Source organism: Acanthopagrus latus, chromosome 14, assembly GCF_904848185.1.
Source record: "Acanthopagrus latus isolate v.2019 chromosome 14, fAcaLat1.1, whole genome shotgun sequence".
NCBI lineage: Eukaryota > Metazoa > Chordata > Actinopteri > Spariformes > Sparidae > Acanthopagrus > Acanthopagrus latus.
This window is the reverse complement of record NC_051052.1, coordinates 13,221,455-13,243,195: the sequence shown is the minus strand read 5'-3', so window position 1 is coordinate 13,243,195 and position 21,741 is coordinate 13,221,455. Positions and strand designations below refer to the sequence as shown.

The window sequence follows — 21,741 nt, the reverse complement described above, 5'->3', positions numbered from 1 at the left end:
GGGCCTTGGAGCACTGCCTTAGGACATGTTTAGTAATTGAATGAGCACTAGTTATTAGGGTGCTGTGGGATTTTTTTCCCATAGCAAAAAAATGGGTTATGCTCCAGAGGGGAGTGAAGGGACTCCAGTTAACCCCACTGCAAAAAGAAGAATGTCAAGCTGCACAGCCGAGTGTTTCTACTACAGTACATCAGCTAATTTAGTGTCTAGAGATTACACAGACCTTGCAGACAGTCTCACTGGTTCCACTGCCTTCACACAGTAAACAGCTAAAAAATGTCTGACAATATTCATTCCACGAGCAAAGAAAGGAGAGTGTATTTTTCGCTCTCTAATTCCCCTGCTCTTAACCTCCCCTCTCCGTGGTCAGCAAAGCCTGGTCTAATTGAACAAAGCTCCCATCTGGGAAAGTCTGTCCCCAGGCAGGCAATCCTTCATAACCAACACTCATTGTGTCCCCATGTTGAGATAATGATGGTGCCATCTCCTCCATACTTCCACAAAAAAAATGAATAATGAATGAAAATGGAACAGAAAAAGATGGTGATCCATCAGTTATGCTCAGAATTTACACACAAAGGAATGCTCACTGACTTTTTAGACACTGTTAATGTCACAGCTCTAAAGAGACTCATGAATGTTAACAATGATTTTTTTGGTAGACATTTGAGCCAGAAAAACAAACATTGGATAAGTGTAGTCTTAAGTGCGGAGATGTGGCCGTCATTAAATTACTAGAGTACTAGAAAGATATTTTAGACCTCTGCTTTACACCTGCACAAATATTCCCATTTCCCTTCATGTACCCAAGCTATACACACACATGCACACACTGCCATGAGCAAACACACGGCACCACTGCAATGAAGCAATCCAAGGACAGACAGCACACATGTACAGATGTAAGGCTGACAGGGAGCCTGGGGGTGCTTTGGGGAATTAAAACCATTTGTTTAATGTTTGCCATGTCAACCACATGTAAATCTGGCAATGCTGCAGTTGTGCAAACACAGACATGTAAATATGTTCTCTGAGACGCACACAAATGAGGTGCACAGCATTTTTCCCCATTCTTTTGCTTCGTCTTTCCCCCACACCCAAAAACGCACCTAGTTATAACCTTTTCCTGTTTCAAAGGGAAATATTCCACGCTTTTGCCCATATTTGAACCTTTTATCCTCCATTTTTACTAGTACTCATTAGCCTAAGCCTGGTTGAAAGAGAGAAAAGAAGGGAGAGCGACGGATAGAGTGAAGAGCGTGGGAGGGATAGATAGTGTTAGCAGGCTTCAAGGTAACATTTAGGTGGCCTAATTAGGACAGATCCGTTGTCAGCGGTGCTTTACTGTGATTGATGAATGATTCCTTCTTTGTTAGAGAGATGGGGAGAGACACGGGGGAGAAGAAGTGTCGCAGTGTGGAAGGAAGTGAAGAAACCTGTGTGAGGAGATAGAGTGGGGATGAGAGAGAGAGAGGTACAGAGGTAGTGTAGTGAGAGAGTAGTTAGATGTGTGGATGTGCTGTTGAATTAAACATGAACTCCTTCATTAGGGCCAGACAAAAGGACACACCAAATACAGATGAGGCACAAGCTCTCATACACACAGACTTATACACACAAACACACACACGGTGTCTGTTTCATCTTCTCCCCCCTTTACCTTGTCAAAGACACTCTCAAAGACTTTTCCGGGGGAATATTTTCGCTTCCCAAGGGAAACGCGTGTGCGCACCAACTTTTATTGTCTCTTGTAAGGCGGCAGGGATAGGGAGACTTAACCCAACAAAACCCTTCTACTCTCCCTCTCTCTTAAGATGCTGCAACAGGCTGAGCACCTGTGGCTCAAAGCAGTGCAGTCATCTCTCCTTCATGGGAAAATCTAATGTGACTCGATACTGAAAAAGGATATGTGAACAAGCGGATAAAACAGTTACCATACAGGCAGGGGTTCTTTAAAAGTGTCTTCCCACTGCTCGTGCTGGAAAAGTAGCTGTGACATGTGATCATTACCGTTATAATACTGTTTTGTTTGTCATATGTGTTCAAAAGTTGAACAAAAATCTTGATAATAGCTTCAGTAAATGACTTCTGAAACAAAACCAATTCTTGTTTTTTTCTTTTTTTGCTCGTTTTACTTTTACCACCTCTGTGTATCAAACTATTAATCTTAACTATGAACTTTTTCTTTAGGTGACCACCAGATCGTGCAGCTCTATCTGAAGTCCAAGGAGACAGGCCTGGCATTTGCCAATACGAGTTTTGTTTTCTACAACTGTAGCGTGCACAAGTCGTAAGTCTCATTATAGTTTTCCAGAGCCCTTCTCTCTAGCTTGTCATAATTCTAATCCCTTCATATTGACTAAAAAACTGACATTGATCCATAAATTGTTGGAAATTGTATTGTATACATAAGTAGGTATATTGAGCTTCTTTCCTCTTGTAAATTTGCTGCTGCTCAACACTAATTCACAACACTGTCTTCCCTTTCCCATGCTCTCCATTCAGTTGTCTCTCATGTGTGAGCAGTCCTTACCAGTGCCACTGGTGTAAATACAGGCATGACTGTACCCACGACCCTCGCACATGTTCTTTCCAGGAAGGCCGTGTCAAGAAACCTGAGGTGAGTCCGTCGCCAGGGCTGGCAATAAAAATGTTTTAGTGTTTAAGTGTTTGCTTGTTTTTACATTAAGGTGGAAATGCATCAGTATGACAAATATACTGATTGTAAAGTGTATTGGTGGTAAAAGAGTGACACCATTAGTGTCGAGATGGTTCCCTGTAAGCCTCACTTTTCCAAAGGTAACGTGTCCACCATTGCGCAGCCAAAAGAGGAAGAGGATTTATTTTCCTCAGTAGCTATCCCCACCTGATGGTGGATTAACCAAGTAACTGTGAATACTCAGTATACAAAAATAAACAAACGCCCTTGATGTAAGAGGCAAAGAAAATGAGGAGGGAGTGTGATAGAAACCAAGGTAAAACAAGAAGTCTGTTCCCCCATCAACATGTGTTGAGAGTTCTTGAGACAGTTCAAATCAGCATTCTTTCTACCTGATCAGTTAGTAGCACTTATATAACTGGGTGTTTTACTCTGTCTTTATCAGATCACCAAGCTCACAGTTTTTATTTCAAATTGGGATTCTTAAGGTTGTTTCTGCTAGCAGTAACTATGATGCTAATGCCACTGTTCATACTGTTAATTCTAGCAGCCAGAGACCAAACCAGAAGCTGCAAAGTAACCAGGAACAAAAGTTGCTTCCATATTAACTCCAATTATTCAGTCATCAAACCACCATATGGGTGCTGCTAGGGGACCTGAAACCTCAGTGGAGGGTTGAGGTGTTGTCAGGAGGCCCAAAATGTCTAGCAGTGCCCCTTTCTGTAGATTTAGAGACAGTCAGACTGGTGCCAAATAATGAAATGCCCAAGAATACCCATAGTTTCAAATGCTGCCCAGTTCCAGCCGGCCTCTTCGTACTGGGCCAGCTCAGTAATAAAACACGGTGAAGTAAATTGAGGGGAAATGTTTGGCTACATGAAACTAATAGCCATCATTCTAGGTTTCACATGCAAAAAGAGTTATGTTAAAAGGACTGAGACACCTTTCGGCTGTAGTGCTTCCATCTGGCACGAGTCTCTTGGCATGTCTCGCTCTTGACTGCACATCAAAGGGCAGTGGAAACTAATAAAACGGAGCCATTTCCTCTCGCCCATCCCTATTCCCTGCGACAGCTTAGTCTGTGTGAATTATCAATAGTATTGGCAGCCAGTTCTATTCCCGTCGAAGCAGAGCCCACCATAATTAGGCTGCTCTGCTGCAGAGGACAAGCCACTCATTGGACAGGGTACATTCAGTGGATGCCCCCAACCCACCCACTCCCCATCCTATGAGAGAGGTCTCACTCTGATTTAGAGTCACTGCCACAGTTGCTGTCTTCAGGGCAGAGCATGGAGGTGATGGGTTTCTGCCCGTGCATGTGTGTAACCTCTGGTGTGAGCTGGTGGGTACAGTATGTGTGTATCGGTGTGCTTCTACGTGTATGTGTGTTTTTATCTGAATACAGTGTTTTCATGCCTGTACCCTGCCAAATCAGGGTAGTTTGCAGGGGAGGCTTTTACAGGGAGTTAGTGGCCTGTTAATCCTAGCCCGAGGTGAGCTATGATGAAGATCACTAGTGCTCATGTCTGGGTTGGCAGACGCTGCACGACGGGCAGGGACAAGCTTAGCCAGATTGCCTCCTTTGATGAGCAGTCTGCTCTCAATTGTGTTATTCCACCCATGTTTCCCCCGAGCCATTCAACCTGCGCAGACGATATTATTTTCTCTTTTCCGCCTTTTCCATTATCCTTTTGAACCTTCTGCTTAGTCAGGCCCAAGCCTGAGTCTTTGCAGGTTTACTTTTCCAATTAACTCAGGGGCTGGTGGTCAATATTGACTGAGGATAATAATGTGTGAATCCGCTCCTATTGTGTTGCTGACTAAAAGAAAGCCACAAATAAAGCGAAGGGGATTTGGTATTTGCACATTAATGACATCCTTTCTTTTGACGTGTTGTTTCAGAAAAAGCAGGTGTTTTTTAGTCTTAATGACTTTTAATTTGCTTTTAATTAACCCCTTAAATCCAAGGTTACGTGTTTGCTGCCAGATTTTAGGTTGCAGTTTTGAATTAATAATTTAGACACACATATGCAAGCTTAAGAACATGCAGACACACGCTCAACTATCCATGGAATCATTCCCAAATTTCACAGAGGGCAACAAGTCAGCTTTGCACTGTGAAATGGGACGGCCCTTTTCTGCCACGGATGACTTTTTGTGTACTATTACAATTAAGGGATTTCAGGCGGGGATCTGAATAATCCCTACACGCTATGCTAATGATGGAGGCCAGGGACATCTCCCTACTGGTTGAGCTTGTTGTTAGTATGCATGGCAGGACAGAGTTAAAGCCAGGCCTCGGCATACAGTGGGTGCCTTTTTATTCATGCCAGCAATGATATGGGCACTCGGATCAGACGTTTGCCTGTTGGCACATTAACCAAGGCCACGTCCCTCTTTGCCCTCCACACATCTCAAGGACTCAGCCGTTCTGATGAGCCTCACTGACAAAGAACATGGATGCAGCTTCACTTTGCTAAACTGAATAAATCAGCAAGAGTTATTCCTGACCACATACAGTTGCATTGATTATATGAAATAGGTTGTGCTTGTTTACCCAATAAACTGTGTTTGTTTACCTGCATATTTATCACTTATTCGTTCATCCCTTAAGTGCACACATTAAGCAACTGAAACAGAGGACACTTCCTGTTCTCTTTGTCTGATGGAAACCCCATGAGGATATTTCCTTCTCTTCTTCTGTCTACAGTACACCATGTTGATATACTTAGCTGCTGCCAGGCCTTCCCATAATATATTCAACTAGTGTGGAGACCAAAATTTTAATGTTACTGAACACATATCACTCCCCCCTGGCACATCACTTGCATCAGACACTTATTGTCTGTGTTGTGGTAATCAATTCCTGGGAGTTTATTTACCAGGAACTTATCAATCAAGTGATCAAGATAATTTGATTAAAGAAGCTAAATGGCAGCTGTTATAGCTGTTAGTTGCCAATATTAGACAGGAATGGTAGAAAGAGGTGCTTCAGTCTGATTTATAGACAAATCGATGTCTTACATGGGCGCTGATTGCTGAGCAGTCTGTTGAGTATTTGCAGAGCAAAGACTGAAGGGTTTTGTTGAAATTTAGAATGAAAGCGAATGAAACTGAATGGAGGAAAATGAAAAAGACAGTGACAGTCAAAGCTTCATAATGTCCTCTATATAATCCGGCATAGAGATCTTCAACAAGTTCATATAACCTAGACCTTATTTTTGTCATTTCTTTTGGTAAAATACAGTAATAATAGTCCATATGAATTGCTAAGATCTGGGAATAAAGCTAAAAAGACAGCAGCTCAGTCAGATGATCACACAGGATTCAAACAAATTTGTAGATGGCAAGAAGCTATCCAAGCTAACAGTTTAGCAACTAACTTAGAAGCTTAATGCAAGTTCAATCAGGAAGAATATATTTATGCTACTGCTACTCATTCATTTACAATTCTCTTGTCTCTGTCTTCTCCCGCTTTCTTCGTAATCAGCTGGATATGTATGTTTAATCTTTCAATTAAATAGAACAATAAGATTTTGATGCAATCTTCGTCATCAGTTGCTTTAAATCAGCGCACCTCTCTGCTGCTATCAGTTGCTGTCATTTCAGTGACAATCATTGTATCCTCCCTCCATCCCATTGATGTCTTGTTCCATCACCTCCAGGACCTGGGTTTGAGCTCATCAGTGGCCTACTCCTCTGCACAACTACCCAGATCAAAATGTCGGACAACATTTGTCAAAAAATATTCATATGTAAAAGCTGAAATCAGAAATCTTCCCTTTTCTTTCCTTTGAAAATACTGATTAATATCTAAATGTGGCAATGTTGCTAGGTGCTTAGATCTCAGCAATGAGTTGAGTGATTTTTCTTTTTTATTTATGTTGAATAATAAATAAATGAAATGAAGGAGGAAAAGATACTTTTGGGGGGAAAACTTACGGTGAGAACTGAACAGTGGGATAGAAAGAAGGTGAGGAGCTGCAGCGAAGGAGGAAGGATGAGAAGAGAGTGGGAGAGTGTCTTTGCCCGAGGCTCTGTAGGAGCTGATAAAACAGAGGCCAGTTAAGGGGAGTTCTTGGTAACCACAAGGTGTGTGTATGTGTACGTGTACTGTATGAAAACTTAAGATCCTCTTCATTTTCACACGTTGCACTGCTATAATAATGGGCCTCTCTCTCTTTGGGTCTCCCCCTCCCTCCTCTCTTGCTTCAAACTATGCCAAGGGCTTTTACATTCACAGTTCCCACTCTGCTGCCTACTCTCTGTCACTCTCCCTATCTCCACCCTTCACACCTCCCACCAGCCTCCAATTATCAGATCTAAGTAGGTCCTGGAGAAGAAAAGGAGTCAGGAAGGAGAGGAGGAGAGAGATTCAGTGAGAGGGAGTTGATAAGAGAAATGAGAAGGGTCAGAGAGCTAGATAGGATGAACAACACAGGCTGGATTCGGAGAGAGATAAATGAAGGAGGGATAAAGCATGAGCATGACAGGGAATCAAAGATGAGGTCAGGTAAAACAATGAGTTAGTGATGGAGAGAGAGGAGGGGTTAGGGATAATTATATAGAGAAAAGAGGCCCCAACTTGGTTTTCAAAAGTAAGGGATTATTATGTGGTTGTGATGAGTCATGCTATTGACAGGTTTTCTCTTTCTAGTGCAAGTTCTTGATTACACGACTGTCAGATGAAAGTGTCAGTGAAGTCCACCTCTTCACATCGAGACACATAAACACGTGCATCAACTTGTCTGCGTCACATGGATGTACTTTGTAGCCTTCTTCTGACTGATGATGTAATCTTTTCCCCCGCTGGGAAAAATATATGTGAACGATGAAATATATGACATTCACCGCCACTAGAGCACTGGCATCTCAGAACAAAACAAACGTGCATTTCAGTCAGTCAGTAAATTGAAATAATAAAAGGGGAACTGGCATCTAAACACTCACTGCTCAACTCTGGCCAAACAATGGACGAATATGGATCGAGGTTCTATTGCCACACAGCCTAGTTCATAACATCTGTTTCCAAAAGTAGGTACTCTAAATATTTGTGTTACTCTTAATAATCGACTTAACATGCTGTCAATTGTTGTCATAAGGAACTTAATGTCAGTAGATTATTATGTCATTCAGCAAATAAATGCTTCATTTTTTAATGTAATTTGAAAAAGAATACAGTGCCATAAATGCACACAATAAACCAATAAACTGCATGACAAAACTACAGAAGTTGAGTGACCACATTTTGTTTTCATTTTTTCTTATTTCTAGTTTAAGAACTTCATCACCACATCACAATAGGAAGCCTCTGAAACTGCTTCAATGCTTTTAATGATCACCATACTTCCATATGTCCACCCCATTCTCCTTGTCTTCCTCTTCCTTCTGATAGAAGTCAAACAGGTAACAGCCTGGAGCCTGATGGAATGAGAGTTTTTAATTTAAAGTCCTCTGCATGGCGGTGCACAGCTACAATATGTGCATATACATATAGGATATGGTTAGTGTGCATGTGATTTGCATTTGCTCTACTGTTATTTATCACACTGTAGTCGTAGGGCGTTGAGAAGGTGGAGATGAGAAATAAACGCAGTGCTGTTAGATCAGCTTCATGTTGACATAAATCTTAACAGGCAACAGTGAGCATCACTGCCAACACCACCAGCATCAGTAGCCAACGAGCATATACATGTGCGTTTGTCCAAACCATCGAAAGCCCCACTTGGCCTCAGGGACTGCTGGCAACGATCACGGTATGTTATAATTCTGTGTCTGGGTGTGTATGAATGCATACAAACAGAAAAACCAGAGCTAAGTAGGGGGAAAAACAGCACTGACAGTGTACGTGCTTGCTTGCTTGTGGATTCCCTGCCACATTATAAATGTTTCATTGTTGTTGAAGCAAGTAATGCATCTGTTTTGTGTTCTGTGCTTTTATATTTGGCTGTTTCTTCTGTCACAAAACTGAAAAGGAAGTTAAGATTTTACTGATGTTGCGCAGACATGAGGGATGACAGTTTGTACTTCTAGCAAGGTTGACTGTGTGCAGTTATGGGAGTGTGCACAGTCTGTAGTAGTGGGGGAAGCCCGCTTGATGATTACAGGGCTTAAGTTTATGAGGCTAAATAAACCTGCGTGTGTGTGTGTGTGTGTAGTCAACAGCTGTTGGAGTTTACTTTTTGAAGTTTTCTCCCTGACATCTTGTCATAAATGAAGATGATGCAAGAGCTGCTGTCTTGTAGCGTTTATCTTTCACTGTAATGAGATTCCAAGGCTGTAGTATACACTGTGTATGCGTTTGCATTCATATATGTGAATATACTTACATGTCAATGTGTGTCAACCTTGGATCTGCGAGCATCTTAAAGAAAAGTGTTTTGGGGGTTGAGGGTGTGTGTGTGTGTATGTGGCTGGATCTTGGCTGTTTGGCAACCATAATGTTGGACCCTGTAATATATAAATCATTAAACTTTACAGATACGAATGCATCTGTGTGTGCGTGTGTGCGTGTGTGCGCATGCACGCAATCCTCATCACCATATATGCCACTATCAGTTTAGATCTGCATTTTGAAGATACAGCTTTCTTCACAATGTCAGGTCATACACCAGTGCTTCCCATGCCTTCATTTCCACTAACCAGATCAAATTTATTGTCCCTATTGTTCAAGTGTATTAACTGGAAGAGATGTGATTAAAAATGTATTGCGTCTCTCTTTGCACTTCCACTCATTTTCATTCTCCAAATACAACCTTTCGTTCTTAGGAAAATGAGATTTGGGAGAGCAAACAGGCGCGCACCACCTCTTCTTCCGTCCTCTCCTCCACCGCTGAACTCGCTCACCCTGTTTGTCATTTATCTATAATGACTTTGTGAATAGTGTCACAGAGTGTCCCCCCCCCACCCTCGCCGCGTAGCCACCCAGCCAGTCACTCAGCCTAACCCAATCAAGTGGCTTTTAATGAACTTCAAACAAGTGTTATCACCCAGTTCAACGTGTGCTATGCTTCAGCACCCCCCCACCACCACCATGCAGGGGCTCACCTTATCTCCGCTCCTTCTTTTTCACCCTCGTTCCTTCTGCCTCTTTGACATGCTAAAGCTCCTCCTGTCGCATATGCTTAATGGTATTTTTTCCTCTTTCAGTCACTCGGTTCTTTTGTTGTTCCTCTCTCTTATTTTGCCTATTTTGCTTCCTTTCTCTACCCACCACTCTTCAGTGCAAACATGAAACAGTTTAGGGAAGTGCTTTTCTCTATTTACTATCTTTACCCTTGTTTACATCACTTCTCACCATTCACTTCTACTTGTCAGTCACCTGTCCTTCCTGCCACTTTATTTTCCACTTGTTCTGTCTGTCTTTCACTCTTCCTCTTTCTTTTCCACTTCTCTGTCCATTTCTTTCCCTCCCCACACCTGTTTCCTCTCCCCTTCATCCTTCAGGCAAGTAATAGGTGCTCTATATTTAGGCTGCTATTCGAACCTGAATTGATTGGCTGTTAATTTTAGACCTCCAATTGCTAAGTGACTCATCCCCCCTCTCTCTTACTCTCACTCTCGCTGTCATTCATTCGTGCCTAATTACTGCACAGGCAGGAATCAGCCTTATTTTGATCCATCAGTAACATCTTTTCTTTATGAACAAAAACACGAGCATAACAACCAAACAGAGAGCTCATATCATTTATGTCTAAGTGTCTGTTTCATCGTATCATTAATGCTCCCATCCTGTGGATAATGACGATGGAGCATCCTTCACTCACAGTGAATGTGAGCAGGTCCTAGGACCATCTAACCAAGAGAATTGACTGATATCAATCCAATAGGAACTATCACAAAAACAAGCACTAAAACACTGGAAACGGTGCACACTGAAGTGGCTGTGTCATTCAATTACATCGGTGTTGGTGAAGTGCTGTTAATAATGAGATAAATGATGAGGTGTTGATGGCTCTACGAGTCTGCAGTGGACCGGTATGTCAGCCATGTTGTTGGAATATATTGTATTTAGCAGCCATCCTCAGTGTCTCCACATGGATTGAACATTGCCTTATCATTGTGATTTTCAGATCAGTGTGATGTCAACATAGATGGGAATCAAAAGTTGTTTAAAGATATGTAACATTTCTGCCTAAAATTATACATTTTGTTGTGTTGTTTCTTTTTATTATCCCAAATGTAAAAGTTTCCAACAATGTTCATACCCAGAAAATCTGTAATTTTACTCAAGGTAATGGTGTGTTACCTGATGTTATGATGTGAACACCACACCAAATGATACTGTTACAGAGGAAGCAGGTTGGTGAATGTGACAAGGTGTGTGTTCAAGGTGGTAGCACTAGTCATTCACCCTTAATAACATGATCTATCATCATGTAACAAAACAATAGTTTAATAAGTGTCTCTAACTCAGAATGTCTCCTATTCTAATTATTCTAATTCACTAGCAGGACCTCTGTGAGTCAAGTGTCGAACTCATCATGTCAGACTAACCTAACCTAATTGCATTATGCATTAACCAACCTGGTGAGTTAAATGTTAATCCTTGCTTAACTATTTGTCTCTCTTCCAGGGGTGTCCCCAGCTGCTGCCTGCAGACAGGATCCTTGTCCCAGTCAACGTGGTAAAGCCGATCACCCTCCGAGCAAAGAACCTCCCTCAGCCCCAGTCTGGACAGAGGGGGTATGAGTGTCTGCTGACCATCCAAGGAAACGAGCATAGAGTTCCTGCGCTGCGCTTCAACAGCTCCTCAGTGCAATGTCAAAACACATCGGTAAGGATGTGTGTGTGTGTGTGTGTGTGTGTGTGTGTGTGTGTGTGTCTGTGTCTGTGTCTGTGTGTGCGTGCATGCGTGCGTGCGTGTGTTTAACTTGGCAGCTTCTGTGGAGCATCATTGACCACCACCCTCACGAACACAATCTCTATAAAAACGCCCCATTTCTATAAAGTTTCCTATAAAAGTGACCATAATCTGTCTCTCTCTCTCTCACTCACACACACACACACACACACACACACACACACACACTGATTCCAGCTGAATCTTTTCCTATTCTAGCTAGGCAGTGGGTTGATGAGACAAGAGCCTGACTTTGTCTCTCCTGCACAGCCATCCCAGCGATCAAGCTCCTTTCACTGACTGAATAATACATTGACAGCAATGAAGGACTAGCATGAAAAAGGCTTTATGCTGGTCTTGATGCTAATCGTCTGTTGATACAATAACATCTCATCTTCCTGTCTGTCTTCATCACTCTGAGTGTGTGTCTGTGTGCAGAGATGTCTGTGGGATTTGTGTGTATAATCACAGTACAATCCAAATATTGTACTTTGATTGAGCAGTGAAGGAGGGGAACTGTAATTTAGCGGAAAATTATGATTCTAGCACCAAACCCTCCATGCTGCTGGTGATACAGAACCGAATGAAAAAATAATCTCATCTTTCAAAGCTCTCTGCATGTTCATGAATACAGAGTGTGTGAGTTCATGTGTGTGTTCACTGTGTCTACAGCCACCTGTTGGTGATGTGTTTTGCAGGACTAATGTTAAGCCTTTTGGACTGAAGACATTATAGACAATTTAAAGTAGCTCAACAGATTCTCTCTTTCTCTCCCTCTCTCTCTGACACATACTCTTTTCCCTGTCGTGCTCCCTCGTTTCCTCTCCGGTTGCCATGGTAATAGTATTTCTATGATGGGATGGAGATGAGTAGTCTTCCCGTGGAGCTGACCGTCATCTGGAACGGAGACTTCAGCATCGACAACCCCGCCCACAACAAAGGTGAGCACGTACATAGGCACGAGACACACACAGACACAGACACACATGAATCCGTATCAGCTCTTTCCACAGTTGTCACAGTATCACAAGGAGACACACGCGCCACCATGCACATGCACACACACACACACACACACACACACACACACACACACAGTTTGCATACTATCTTATAAACTCTCACTTCACTCGCGCACACACGGACACAAACACACATTAAAGCCACTGCCTTCCCATTGTTGCCCTTGGAGCCGGTCTCCATGGCAACAGGCGGGCGGTGTGCTGAGGTGCAGCATCCATCCCCTGATGTTTCCGTGTAGAGTGGTTAACTTTAACATATCCTCCTGCAGGTCTCTTTCCCCTCCCATCTCTCGTTGTTTGTCCATATGTCTCCCCTCGTCTTCACTGTTGTCTGAATTTCTCTCTCCAACTCATTGAATTTCCTCTCAAATATTATTTATTTTCAGCTGTTTTCTTTTATTTGCTCTGTCAAAACCTCTCTGGGAGTTTGGCAATCCAGCCATCTGTCATCACTGCCTCTCCTCCTTCCTCCATTTTATTTTCTCATCTCAGCAATTCAGTGTACTTTACTAATATACATTTCAGAATCCCAGTAATGGATAAAACACATAGATACAACCGAAAGGAAGTAATGCGAAAAGACAGAAAAGAAATAGTAACAACAATAAACTGTTGTGAATGTAAGTAATTCTAAATCATCATTCCAGGCAGGATTTACAGAGAGTGAATCAGTACAGCCTCTCATTTCTTCTATCCAACTCTTCACTCCACTCACAGTTTCTGTGGAATACCAGCTCAGCACTGAATTTTTAAGCCTTCAGCTGCTGAGCTTGATTCAGTTTGGCCACTGGCGATCTACCACTGTGAGTGATCCATGCTGAGGCAACAGCAGCATGCTGGGGGTTGTAGTTCTCTGACAGGGAAACAACGTATTTTAACCAAAGGCAGTGGAGTCAGGCACAGGAAACGTATTGTTAAAAATGTGGATGATGTGCCAACATGACACTGTGCTGTAAGGCAAAGTTTGTACAGTGTTTGTGTGTGTTTGCAGTCGTGTGTCTGAGGCAAACACGAGTACAAAACATATCCTTGAGCATGAGCGTAAAATCAAAGAAGCAGCAAAAGTTAGAGAAAGAGAGGGAGCTGCTTGAACTTGAAACCCTCCTCTTCCCCCCTCCTCCCTTTGTTTGCCTGTGGAGGAAGTGGCTCCTAAGACAGTTCTAAGACTGATGGACAGATCACACATGCATCTAATGGCAATTAAAAAGAAAATGGCTGGCCCGTTGCCATGGAGATGATATGTTAAATCTGCGGTGGGTGGCGAGAGGCTGCAGTGTAGGCAACTCAAAGGGAAGGAGGGAGGAAGAGGGAGTGTACAGAGATGGCGATAGATGGAGAGATAATGAGACAAAGATATCAATGGATGTCGCTCGCTAAATGTTGAGTTTGTTGTTTGCATATTCAAACAGCAGCTGATGGACATTGAATGATTTTGGTAAACAACCCAAAATTTCAGTCTGTAGTGTGTTTTGAAGTGTTTGCCCATCATTTTAGAGGCTTTTGCACCAAATAAATTAGCATACATTTGCTCTTCTGTAATCATTTGTCCAAAGGTTTCAAATCTGAATTCGCCACTCATTCTCCCTCTGTCTTATTATTCCTTCCCTGTTTTCTTTCCCCCCTGAAAGGCGGATTTCTTGAGCCATGGGCGTGAGGATGTGAAGCTGAAATGTATCAGGCACAAGTCGATTATAGTTTAAGCTGATTTATTCACACGTGTGGGCTGAAACAGTGTACAGAGTACAGCAGAATTGTGAAGAATGTGAAAAGTTCTGCTGCTTTTATCATTGTATGCTGACTTGAGTGTATGTGAGGTGCACGGATGTGTTGTCGATGACCAGCACAGGCGGTCGATCATAGTCAGTGATCTCCATGCCCTTTGTAAGATACATTATCAGTCTGTACAGAACTTTCAGTGACTAAGATGCATTATACTAAGAGGAAACTGTAGCACTATTACAAGGGGTGTGTATATCATTAAACCTCTAACAATTTAGATTTATGTTTAAACATGACATTTAACAAAATTATGGATGGTTTTGACATTGGCTGGTCATGAGACCATTTTTCTATGGTGCGATATGGACCTATCATCAAGATATTATAATTAAATGTTATAAGACCAGTTTTACAACAGGGAATAATTACCAGGGTGATTAGGGAGTTTTACTAAAGTAAGCTAGCCGGTAACAGCTACCCACTGTAGTTAGCTGCCATTACTGGTCATTCATAATGTGTGTTTCAGTGAAGGTCGACCACAACAAAACAGGCAAACTGATGACACCAGATGCTTAACTGCAAAATGTGGACCTCTCAGAAACCTGACGCCTTGAAACTTTGGTAGCCTGTCAGCTATTAACAGTTGCAACAAAAACTGTGGTAAAGTTCAGCTCAGCAAACAAATAAATGCTCATATCTGTTTCTTTCATCCCTCCTACACAGTCCATCTGTACAAGTGCGATGCCCAACGTGGAAGCTGCGGTTTGTGCCTGAAGGCGGACCCGCTGTTTGGGTGTGTTTGGTGTAAAGGAGAGAACCGCTGCACCCTAAAGCAACACTGCCCCCACCCCGAGAACCAGTGGCTAGAGCACAATGGCATCAACAGCAAGTGCACCCACCCACGGATCACACAGGTGAGACACACATGCAGTGCATGCTCTGCACATACAGGCCATGCCATGTAATGCCAACAAGTGCCTTTAATCTCAGAGGCAACACATGAACACATAATTACAGTGGTGGGAATATACTTAAACGCATCACGTCAGAGAGTTGGCTGTTGATAATTTCAAAAATCATGTCATAGGCTGAGTCACCACCAGCTATTCAGTCTGACAGCATTTGTGAGGAATGATATATATATTTTAAAATGCAGTTACACGTCTCTCTTATAAGTTTGAACACTGATCATACACTAGAAGCCCAAGAATCCCAGCAGTCATGTGAATTGGCCTTTTTAGATGTCTGTTCTGCTAGAGTTCCCTCCGTCTTTCTTTCAGTGTGAACATATTAAGACCTAGAAAGAGACAAATTATTCCTGGTCTTGCTACTTATCGGCTTGCTAATTCCGCACAGATGTTCTTGCTAGTCCCCACTTAACCCAGTGTGCTCCCACAAACCACAGACACCATGTGAGGCAAATAGACTTGACCTGTCCAAGGCATATAAAGGTTCAATAGCAGAAGGGATAAGGGTCAGCAAGATGAAGGATAAGAAGATACAATAGAAAGATGGATGGAACGGTGCCTGGATGAAGCGGGAGCAGGATGGATTGAGTTTGCATGAAAGAGAGGTGGTGATGGATGGGTAGACTGAGCCAGAATAGAGTCACATGAGGCTGAGGGGGCAAAAGAAGACCCCTATATGCCCTCCCCGTTTCCCGCCATGATGGATATGATGGAGGGTCCTCTCTGCATCCTTTTTCCTGAGGAGCAGAGTTAGGAGCAGATGGAGACTGACTAGAGATGAAGGGATGAAGCAAAGCGTGGATAAAATAGACAGAAGGGGGAATCCCCTCTGGTGTCCCGGGGAGTGATGGGTTTGGATAGAGGGAGAGAGGAGGGATACAGGAATGGAAGGATAAGCCCTTCTCCACTCTCTACATCATCCCACATAGACTTGCATACAGATGAGAGGCCAATGTTGGTGAGCATTGTTTCTTGTGACCTTGAATGCACCTTGATTCTGACATGAATCTCCACAGCTTTTTCAATGGGTTACAGAACAGTTTTCCAATTTTCTAATTTCTCCTTGATTTTTTTCAAATGAAATAAAGGAAAGAGGACTTTCACTTTCGCTCATTGTCAACCCGAACCATTATTTCTTATCCAGCCAAAATAGAGTCAAATCATAAGGGAGGGGATGGTGTGATATTCGGTCCGTCGTTGCACTTAATACAGAGTCTTGATCAGTGAGGTGCACTCAATCATTCTTCCACTCCAGTGTTTGTCTTCACCCCGAGCGGTGGATTTATTCCTAGAGATGGGCCCTGTATTTCTCCTCACATCCCCGAGGCTGCAGCAGGGACATATTGCAGCCTTCTCACGCTCCCCATAAAAACTGTCAGTGGGTGAGGAGTGAGGACTTTTCCAAGACGACCGGGGCTCTAATGCATTCTAATACGCTTCATTATAATGACATCTCCCATCAACAATATGAGAGGGAGAGACTTGCATAGAAAGATGGAAAGAGAAGGGGAAAGAGGGATGGGGAGAGAGAGAGAGAAGTGATTAAGTGTTTGCCTCTACCCAACCGTCAATTATCTTGTCAAAGTCACAAATCTAATCAACGCCTCATTGCGTCTCTCCCCCCTCTCGCTCTTTTTCAGCTTCTTCCTTCTCCTTTACAATTTCTCTTGAAGTCTTTCTCCCTCTCCATCCTCCATATTTGCTAATAAATGGAGAGCCACTATGCATTGTGTGCAATCTTTTTTAATTGCATGTATTGTAGCCCCTGTTCCCAGAAGGCTCCTTTTTTTCATTAAGATATCAGCAGGGAGCCTTATTAATCAGAGACATTGAACCATACAATAACGATATCTCCCACATGGCAGCCCCAGCACTCGTGTTGTGCATGACCTGGCTTGAGCCTGCATCTGTCATTCGATTGGCTAGTTTCCTTTCAAGCCCAGCTAGTTCAATTTGTTTTAGTTCACTTCTTTGAAAAATAACCAAACGGGCAAATTAAAATAGTTTGATGCACATGTAGTAACATAAGGATTATCGTACCACAACAAGCCTCAAGCCATAAGATAAAGCCACTCTCACTCAGCACTCAACCTGTGAACACCACAGGGGGTCACACTGCCAACTATAAACCGAGCAGAGAAGTGAGGAGAGCTACAGCCTCGGTAAAAATCCTTGGGATCACTATTTTTCAGTGGGATGGTGACACAGCACCATTAAAGCTGGGCCCCAGTCTGTAGCACACAGCATGGAGGACTTCTGTTTGGCAGAGACGGATAGGAACAGACTATTCTGTGTCCGTTTCTAACATCCATCCATCTGGGCCGGCCAGATGATGAGCACACACACTCTCACACACACACACACACACACTCACACAAACAGACACTCGCTGGCCAAAAAGTAATTGTGTGAGTAAAGTGCTGATGGATGTTGGAACCGCCTCATCAACAATGAGAGATACTGCTGATAAATCAAAAGGCCACTGTGATTACTGCAAAGATGTCACCCAATGCCAAGTTTTAAGTTAATCTTATATAATGTATTGTTGTGGTTTTCATTGAATGCAGGATTGAGAAATGGCATTCCCTTGACCCTGATTCTTGACCTCTTAGCTGTCACTGGAGCTGTTATTTTCTCCTTTATTGTGTCTTTTTTTGCTGCCGTCTCAAGTCTTACCACCCTTCAGCAAAGTAATTTTTTCTGAGGGTTACATAATGTGTAAACAGAAAACACTTACCCTCAAAGAATTTTTAAAAGACAGTGCATCTGTCCTTTTACATCTGAGCTGTCTATATTGCTTTTTGCAGAGAGCCTTTTCCATAGAGTGCTTTCAGAGGAACCTCATTTGTTGTTAGTTAGGGTACAAAAACATAATCACATCTCCAAATTCATTGGTCCCGATTTGAATTTCAACAGATCACCCCTCTGCGGGGTCCCAGGGAAGGCGGCACGCTTGTGACCATCCGTGGTGAGAACCTGGGGCTGGAGTTCAGAGAGATCCAGGACAACGTGAAGGTGGCCGAAGTGGACTGCACTCCCATTCGTGAGGGCTACATACCTGCTGAACAGTAAGTCTTATATTGATGACTGAATGTAGGTCACAGCTCTGGATAATAAATATCACATCCTCACCTACTGTAGTCTCAATTTACATCCCTTTAAAGCAGATAGTCATGTTTAAGGCAGCAGCCAGCTGACAGTGGCTAATAATAGAGCACATATTCATAATTACAGGTGATAATGAGCTTTTCTGTGCAGTAAATCACCATTTTGTCTAACAAAATGTACAGAATATCTCTGAAGATAATCTTTTACAGCTGCACTTGAACCACAGGGAGAAATCAAACTGTAATTTTAAAAGAAGCAAAGCTAAATCATGTATTCAGTGTAATGTTTCCTTTTCTCCTCTCACTTGCCATAATCCCATTGAGAGCACTTTGACCACAGCTGAACACTTCACGCCCTACAGGGACCAAGATGCTTGAGTCACACACTGTGTTACCTGTGTTACCCACGTGACTGAGCTGTAGCAAGTCAGCATGACCAACTGATCATGAGTCAGTGCTCACCTCAGGGTGTTTATGTGTGCCTGTATGTGTAAGACAGCAAAAGGGAAGGTGGGTGAGTAACAGAGAGAGAGAGACTATGACATGACCACTTAATAAATGCTAAATTGGCCTAATTCATCGACCAGAAGACAGTTTGATTATCTACAAGTCACAGCGGTAGACTACAAGAGTCTTGCGTGTGTTCTGCTGTGGGCAGCAAAGTACACCTCAAGCCTCCTTATTTCATAGTAGCACACACACACACATACAGGCACACACACACACATACAGGCACACACACAGAACTCACTCACACAAGCACATACAGCCCTATAATCATCTTAGAAAGTTCAGGAGGTTACATTTGGTTGACATTTGAATTTAATCCAGAGCTTTGGTTCCTTACAGGTGCCGTCTATCAAATTATTTTAAACTAGTTTAAAGTTGGCTTATCAACGAACCCAGCGCTTCTGCTGCTAAGAAAGTAAGTTGTGTGCCAGCACTTTCTAAGCAAATGCTGACCCAGCAGAAGAGGTAGCTGCATTTGAGGTCATATGTAAAAGGATAGAGACTTTTTCCTTTTTCTCCCACAAGTTGGCAGTGTGCTGGAGGTGAAGTTGCTGCCAAATAATACATTATTTTATCGAGGTTTTAACAGGTTTGAGTCCATTCTTATCACATAATCTGCTCTGCCTTTGCTGGAGCTACAGCAGGGTTTTCTAGTGATTTCAGTAAAGGCATTTTACATGCAGCATATATATTTGTGTCTTTATGTATATGCATTGCCTCGTGTTTTTTTCATACATATTCAACAATTATGCTAATCTGTGTTTCCAGGATTGTGTGTGAGATGGGTAAAGCAGAGAAAAGCCAGTATACCGGGAATGTGCAGGTCTGCGTCGGGGTTGGAGAGTGCAGACCAGAATTCATGGCAAAATCCTCCAAGTACTATTATTTTGTGGTGAGTCCACACTTTGAATTTTATCACCTAAAGAAATGTAATAAATAAATGGTTAGACTATGAAAACCGTAGTCTTGTAGTGCATTATGCAGGCATTCACAGTGACATTCACAGTGATTACAGACAAGGACTTCCTAGATGGTGTGACCGCCCATGCAGTATCATGAGTTAAAGTGAAGTACATATTGATGATCTCTAATAATGCATGCTTCATCATAACCTCTAAATTATAACTAGTCAAGAGCATCCTTAAGACACTTCATCTTATAATATATTATAATTCACATTTTTGATGTTACAGTTCACTGTGAAAGCCCTAATTATTAGCTTAAGATGTGGTCTTTATATATGTATTATGAAAATAAATCCATTTATTATCATCCGTGGATTTTGCCTTTGTGTAATACATACTACACTAAACTCTGTGATGTCTTTGCAGTTAAAAAGTCTCTAGATAATGGATTCATCACAGACACCATGTACCCTACATGAGCAGGGAAGCAAACATGCGCTGCATATGTCACCCTGCATGTTAGCACCTTGCTGGCTGTCGGTCTGTGTTCTCACCTACTGCGTTAATACTGTATGTACATGTTGGTTTCATTGTACATTTGGCAGTGATCCAGCATGGTTCTAGTGGTTCTCATCAAGAGCTCTCAGCATTCGTCTCATGTGTGTACAGTATCAGCAGTGAGACATAACTGGCAGTCACTAATGAATACAGAATGAGAAGGAAACCCTGCTCATGAAAACATTTTCCTGACATGGGCACATTAAAACACACACCTAACACACAACTAATCAGCATCAGTCACACACATTCACACACTCTGAAATAAATTTGCAGTTGTTGCTATTATGTCTTCAATTTATGCAGTGATATCATTTTTACTACCGTCCATTAATGGCCGATGGTCGAGGTTTATTTCTCAATGAGGCCCTGCAGAGGATTATATGATGTTAGGTCTAGATGTCACACCACGCAGCAGGCTGGAGATGAGATTATAAGAAGGGCAAATGAACTGGAGGAGGATTTACTTTATGCCAAGCTTCCAGTGAACTACATCTGCTACTGTGTGACTTCAATTTGAAAGCTTTCCACCTCTATATAGTGTTTGTCAGTGGGATGGCTGCAGGTATATGCTGTATCAACACTCACTGGCCTTTTTTATCTGAGAATGCTCATTCATTCCTTTTTTTTTGTCTACGGGCCACAGCTTATTAAAACAAACTAGTAGTCTAATTATATACAGCTAATTTTAGATATGCTTACTGAGGTGGAAAGGGTGTTTATTTTTAACAAGGACTCATGACTGGGCTGAAAATAAAGACAACACTTTGTGTTGGTAAAACATCAAGAACATTAAACATTTAGATTTATTCACAGCATATTTATCTGATTTTATTTGCATAAATTAAAGAATTAACAATGTAAACACAAATTTTTGCATATGATTAACTGTACATTGTGCTTCATATTTTCCAAATCTCTTCCTTTAAAACCTCCTCAGGATTTCTATCATTTTGACCCATTCTTTGAGCACCACTTGACTCTTGCTAAACTCCACTGATTAACTTCTTTATCCTGTGCATTTAAGGCAATGTATGGTCTCTTGCAATTCATATTTTTAGAGCTGTTATTCAGAATGTATTACTATACCAAACCTTGATTGCATACTCTGATTTGTGACCTCCAAACCTCTGCCCTTCCTCTAGATCCCAAGGATCATCAACCTCAAGCCCAGTCGAGGACCAGTCTCTGGGGGAACCATTGTCAACATCACTGGTAGCCACCTTGATGCAGGGAGCAACGTGTCTGTAATGTTTAAGGACCAGCCGTGCACCTATCTGAGGTCAGTGGGCTGAACCAGCCAGAGCTGATCCTGCAATGAAAACTTGAAAAGTCAATTAAAAACTCAGTTAGGCAAGCTACAGGGAGTAAGCCGATCTGACAGCTCTCAGATAATTTCTAGATCATTTAAACCCACATAAACCGAGACAAGGACTGAGCATAATGAGAGA

The 21,741-nt window shown here is 42.3% G+C and overlaps 1 protein-coding gene across 4 annotated transcripts in view; it reads left to right on the top strand.

Annotated features, from left to right (window-relative positions):
• Nucleotides 1-21,741, top strand: part of plxna4 (plexin A4) — a 230,963-nt gene that overhangs the window by 169,417 nt on the left and 39,805 nt on the right. For 2 of the 4 annotated variants that reach the window (XM_037121531.1, XM_037121530.1), the window contains exons 8-15: nt 2,191-2,290; nt 2,506-2,620; nt 11,235-11,435; nt 12,346-12,442; nt 14,966-15,156; nt 18,127-18,278; nt 19,596-19,719; nt 21,436-21,572. In XM_037121531.1, the coding sequence (XP_036977426.1) occupies nt 2,191-2,290; nt 2,506-2,620; nt 11,235-11,435; nt 12,346-12,442; nt 14,966-15,156; nt 18,127-18,278; nt 19,596-19,719; nt 21,436-21,572 (1,117 nt within the window). Of the gene's footprint in view, nt 1-2,190; nt 2,291-2,505; nt 2,621-6,149; nt 7,862-11,234; nt 11,436-12,345; nt 12,443-14,965; nt 15,157-18,126; nt 18,279-19,595; nt 19,720-21,435; nt 21,573-21,741 lie in introns of those variants that run through there. The other 2 variants (XM_037121532.1, XM_037121533.1) reach the window with 2 other exon arrangements.